Genomic DNA, 6,276 nt, shown 5'->3' with positions numbered 1-6,276 from the left:
GTGAAATAATTTGAGACACATAATTTGTGGAAAAAGTCAGGCTATTCTGCTTCCTCCCTGTGGTCCTTCTGCGATCTACAGAAATACAGTCATAAACAACCAATCAGAGCCAGAAGGAAGGTCATAACACTGTCAGTAAAGCTCATGTATGTGCTGCTTACACCCCTTCTCTCTGCTGCGCTACAACTCCTGTTTTTATGGAAGCACATAACATGGACAGATATTCGTACAATGTATCCGGAAAGTATTCACCAGCGCTTATATTTTGTCATATTCTATGTTGAATTCTTATACATACAAATACTCCATTATGACAATGGGAAAATGTTTTCTTTTTCCAAGATTTTTACAAATGTATTAAAAATAAAAAATCAAGAAATCACATTTATGCAAATAGTCACCTTTAGATTTAGATAATTACAGTCTCAAGTGTTTGTAAATATGAYGCCACAAGCTTAGCATATGTATCGTTAGGCAGTTTTTRTATTATTCTTTACAGTATTCCTCAATTTCTATTAGGTGTGACGAGAGATGTCTGTACCAGTCATTTTTAGATCTCTCTGATTAATATTCAATCAGAYTCAGGTTCTGAACTCTGGCTTGATGACAGAGTGGTTCTAAAGCAATGGAGAACTTGGCCATGTGTTTTACGTCATTGTCCTGCTGACAAATGAACCGTCATCCCAGTTTAAGGTCAAGAAGCTCTGGACCAAGATTTTATCCAGGATATCTCTATACATTGCTGCATTTATCTTTCCCTCTACCTTGACATGTCTCTCAGCTCCTGCTGCTRYAAATCATCCCCATASCATGACGCTAGCACCACCGTACTTCACTGTTCCTCTAAGCAGAGCGCCTGACATTTACTCCTCGTCTAATCTGACAGGAACATTTTGTTTGTTKTAGACAAGTGTGTGCCTTTCATTATCAAGTTAGATAAACTCAATTTACCACAGGTGGACTCTTATTTAAGCTGTTAAAACATCTCAAGGGTAATTAGTGGAAGCAGCTCAGTTTTGAGCTTCACTGCAAATGTGTTTCAATAAATTTATAAAATTCAAAAACTTTTTTCCACATTGTCATAGTGTGGTTTTTGTCTTGAGGAAAAAGATTAATTTTGTACAATTTGGAATGAGGCAGTAACATAACAAAATTGGGAAAAAGTAAAGKGCCGTAAATACTTTTTGCATGCACTGCAAAATTACCTGTCCATGTCATGTGCTTTCATAAAACAATACCAAAAAAGAAATTGCGGCAGTGCTAATCGCTTTATTACCTGACACTTTGTAATTTATTTCTTTGTTTAAAATAAATATATTTCAAGAACTCAATACTAAGAAATGAAATTACCTGGATACTACGCCTTTAGCAAACATTCAGAACTCTGCCCTGATTTTTTTTATTTTTTTATGTTGAGTTAGGAAACAAACTACGTAATAAAACACTGATTATATCTGTGTGGTCTGGTAATTACTTTTCATGACATCCTCCCTCAAGAGGTAACAAACAATCTGTGCTGACCGACCAAATTACCAGCGTAATGCCTCCCTCTCCAATTAGTACCTCGAAAGATGATGATGGCACACAGAGTATTTACAATCAAGGCCTGAGAGACAAAGTGTCTTTTAATTATTCAAAACGAGRCGAAAGCTTTAATGTGGGTGAATCATAGTAGGAGAAAACTGCATGTTTCGAACAATCACCCCTGCAGGTTACATTCGCATTTGTGTCTTGTAAAGGAGAAGTTGTGGGTGCTTAATTCGCAGAATGCAAACAGCTAGAGGTTAACACTTCAATGCAGCCTGTAGTTATGTGACTCATGAATCATCAGTGAACCCCAAAAGGTATTATATATATATATATATAAAGGTATATATATATATATATATATATATATATCATATATAACATTGCTTTTCTCCACGCTGTAACTCATGATGTGCAGAAAATAGTTCTTTTCTTTTATGTATTTAACATCGATCTGGAACAATGAGGATATTTTTCCATTCGGGTCAATTCCAAAGCAGGAACTCTCGACTTCAAAGCCATTGTTCTCTAACTGTGTGCATTTCTAAGTAGCTGTAGTTTACTCGTTTTAAAATAAGATCTAACCAAAAATTGTTAAATGAATGAGTTGGAAAAAAAAGAGCCAAGTTTCAGAAAGCATGGCTTCCTGTAATTGTTCAAATGCTGTCTAGTCAAAGCCTCGGTTTCTTCGCGCAGCTCTCATTAAGACAGCGGTGTCGAGCACTGACAGAGAAATCCGCGGATTTTTATCAATGGTTCAACTAATCATTAAAACTTCCTCGGCTCATGTGCTTATCTGTACTTCATTTCTCTTCCCCATRCCTCTCCCGTTGCTCCATTTTCGGCACCTGATATTGCAGATAAGTACAGAAAACCACGCACATGCAGGCACCTGCTTCTTTATCATGCGCTGCAACACAAGTCGCCTTGTCCCTTTCTCGCAYACTTCCCGTCACTTTAACTTCCACCCTGGCCACAAAGCAGCAAAAAGTCTCCCATTAATAAGCGATGTCACCGCTTATACTGGACGGATCACAGGAGGAAAACCCAATGAATCACCCACACAAAAGGACAACTGTCTCTCAGTCTGCCCCGAACTGAGAAAGATAACAGCCCAGTTGAACAGATAAGCCCTGCCTTCCTCCTTCAAAGTCTTTCAGCATCCAACATGCTTAGCACACAGAAAGCCTTTTTTTTTTTTTTTTTTTTTTCCAGGAAAACATAACGATTTAATAAACGACAAGACTAAACGGACACTCAGGTTTAGTGATGAAGATTTTCAAAAGGCGTCCTTTGGACCATTTCTGTGTTTGTTTCCGAGTCTCCATCAGCTCAAGACTGAGACAAACAAAAAGAAATAAAGCTCTTATTTTGTATCTTACCTGCTGTTGAGGGTCAAAGCTGGAAAGAGAAGCAGTAAGCAAATAGCCTGGATGAATTTCATAGCTGTCTCACACTCCCGTTCCTGCTCCCTTCTCAGATGCTTTTTTGCCTTTCCTCCCCTGTGTCTCTCTCTTCGCTCTCTAGCTCTCCCACTGGCTGCCTGGGTTTTTTAGCGCACTTTCACACTCCCCCCTCTACACGCACACACACACACACCGACACACAAGTAGCGAGGCAGACAGATGCAACACAGTGGCTTGGCGAGAGAGGGAGGATCTCTGGCTTTAAATAACACAGGGACACAGACTGACTTGGTAATGGAAAAGAGCGGGTGTGGCTAAAATCAAGCGAGGGAGATGTGGGAGTGATATGATGTCAGCGACCATGCTGCTTCAGCTATTGGTGAAAGGCTTTTTTTTCTGCTTTTGTGTGGAGCTTGTTGTGCTCACAACAAAACACCTTCCCGTTCATTTCATTCATTCTGCCTCCTACATTTTTTGTGAAGATGCAGTCAAACATTTTTGGGGGAAAAACAGCCACTTCCAAAGAAAAACAGCCCGGGTTATAAACAGGTTACAACAAAAGTCCCAACTGAGTTCAAGCAAGACACAAGAACAGATTACAGTATTAGTACTATAATGAAGATGTAGTGGAGGAATGGCATGCTGAACATTTTCGATAATGCTACTATCAGGCTCTGAATGGGAAACCAATCAATGAATTGACCCATTCTGATGGGAAGAGATTTGAAGTGATCATGCTGAAACCTTGATGTGTGTAAAGACTGAGAGATCAAGGTACAACCTGCTAAGGGACTTAAGGGCCACACATTTAGGTGGTGTCACATGTGTATATTTAAGCTTTTATGTGTAATGTTGACCATGCTTGAAGTAAAGGAAAAAATAAAAAATTCTAAACTTGTTCACCTTATTATGTTCACCTTATCTTTAAATTTTTTTTACAAATATTTGTTTGAGGATTATTCTCAAAAAAACACCAAATGCATTAAAAACAGGATATATATGTCAGCATTTTTGACATTTTGAATGCATTTAAACTCCTGGTTTGCAGTGCATAGAACCATCTTTGGTAATAACATTTTTTTTCTTTATTTCCAACCATTTATAATGCGTACATTCAGTTTATTTTTAAAATACTTATCTCATCAAACATTGTCTCAAGGCACTGCACAGGTAAATGTATAACTGATATAGAAAAAAATAAGTTATTTTGTCCAATTCAAAGTCAATTACACCCATTTCAATTCGATCCTGTTAATAAAAGACTGAATTCCATTTCAGTGTTCAACTACTACTTCTGAAATACAGTGTGGCTTAAGGTTCCTTGGATTGAATGTATGCATTCATCAATCAGTCACATTTAGACAAAGACTTTGCAGCATTGCGACACCCTGATGTCTGTTTTAACCCAATTGGTGTAGGTTTGCTGGTGTGCAATGGATCCCTGTCCTGCTGAGTGGCCTAGTTTCTCTTTAACTTCAGTAGTCGGACATATGGTCTAACTCTCTTACTTTGTTGTACAGAGAAGCTCATTGTAGATTCAATATCTGCAAGATGCCCGGGTCTCATGGTGCTGAAACAAACTGAAATAATCAATTCTTCCCCACTGTTCTTTAAAGGTGGTATAAGTTGCTTAAATTCTTTTCACTTTTCACCAAACCTTGCTCTAAAAATCATGATGGAGCATCTTCTTTTCACTTGTGGTTGTTCCAGAGTCTCTTTGTATTTTAAAACTAACTTTACAAGTACTCTCCAAGAATGAGAGCCGTTCAAAAATCCATTTTTAACTTTTTTCTTGTTCAGTTATGTAAATATTTTATAAGCACTCTAGCTCTGACAAACTTTGAGGTTATGCTCAGAGTTTTGTTTTTTTTTCCTCCCACATGTCATTTAGATCATGGTGTGATCTTGCTGGGATTTCCACCTTTGGTAACATTATCAGCTATTATGCATGTTTCCTTAATTTTTGTAGGAATGGGTTTAAAAAAAATCCCAAAATTGATGGGTCAAAACAAGTTATTTCCATAATTTTTGTGTTTTTCTTTCTCACATGAGTCATACATGCTTTTGACCAACACCCTATCACAACCTTTCTGTTTGCAGATGTTTCTTTTTAAATTGATAGTCAACATTAACAAGGTACAGGAGTGTATTTCACTTTTCTCACATGTTTTCACATTTGCCTGTTACCTGAAGTGCTTTAAAAACAGTGAGTTAAATATCTTCAGCCTAGTAATTCAAATGGTTTTATTTTAGATTCACCTCAGTGTTGCAAAGTAGGGCATACACTTGTCATTTCACAACATTAACCACTTTTGATATTGGTAAAAAAAAATGTAGAAATATGTGGCAATACAATCATCTTTTTCCACAGTTTTACTCTGCGTACTGTTCTAGATTTCAAGGTTAATCTTGTGAACGTAGGAGCTTCTTAAGAATAAAAATTGAGCACTGAGAGAATATTACATGGTAGATTTCAAGCAAAGAAGCACAGGTAGAATATTAAGCAGCTCATACAAAAGGTGGAGGTCACACACAATAACCATGATAAATTATTTCCATTCCAGATTTAATAGAGTTTAGAGTGTATTGTACCCTGTAGTAGTCCATTTCCACGCTGAAAGACTTCCACTCATTTATTTGGTCTAATTAGAAGCTCATGCATGAAAAGCTGTGCGGACCAGTTCTGATGACTGTGCTGGACCATAGCTTGGCTTGGTTATCAACAAGTGTGTCCTTGGGAGACCTGTGCCATCCATCTGAGTCAAGTATCATATCAGCTTGAAACTTGTAGCCACGATGCACTCTGGTTCAACCTGTTGAACTTCTTATCATAATAAGGAATAATCACCATGAAATGAGCATAAATTGTTAACATTATGCGAGGTTACAGATGAAAAAAATCCCCATAGCTAAGCTCAAATATGTTTTGATTTGTCATTCACAAATGCGACTTCCTCTCCCTCACACAACCCGCCAGCAGAATGCTTTGATTTAGACAAACCCACACGTCACTTAATGTGTTGTTCTAAACCTTCTTCAATCAAAAAACGTTCTTATATAACATGTTTTTATCCACAAATGCACTATGTATATCTTTACATGTTATAATTTCTTGAAGTAAGTGGTGTGTACAAAAAACCCATTTTTCTTTGATTTATTTTTTTCAAATCCCTAAACCACTACATCAAGCTATTCTGCCAGCTTCCCCCTTAACCTTACATTTCTATAAGCTGAGTATGTTGCAGTATACTAAAGATCCAGACATCTTTCCGAGCTTTATGTCAAAATATTAACAAATAATTTCCCCTGGTTTACCATCTTTTCTCCATTTAAAAGAAAATAT

General features: G+C 37.2%; 1 protein-coding gene across 1 annotated transcript in view; it reads right to left on the bottom strand.

Moving 5' to 3' along the window:
* luzp2 (leucine zipper protein 2) overlaps positions 1-3,215 on the bottom strand; it is a 168,549-nt gene extending 165,334 nt beyond the window's left edge. The window contains exon 1 of the mRNA XM_008405682.2: positions 2,910-3,215. Coding sequence (XP_008403904.1) covers positions 2,910-2,971 — 62 coding nt within the window. The 5' untranslated portion in view covers positions 2,972-3,215. The remainder of the gene's footprint in view (positions 1-2,909) is intronic.
* Positions 3,216-6,276: the final 3,061 nt, after the last annotated feature.

The sequence above is a fragment of the Poecilia reticulata genome, linkage group LG3 (assembly GCF_000633615.1).
Source record: "Poecilia reticulata strain Guanapo linkage group LG3, Guppy_female_1.0+MT, whole genome shotgun sequence".
Lineage (NCBI taxonomy): Eukaryota > Metazoa > Chordata > Actinopteri > Cyprinodontiformes > Poeciliidae > Poecilia > Poecilia reticulata.
Note: the sequence above shows the minus strand (reverse complement) of the source record. Positions and strands in the feature narration are given on the sequence as shown.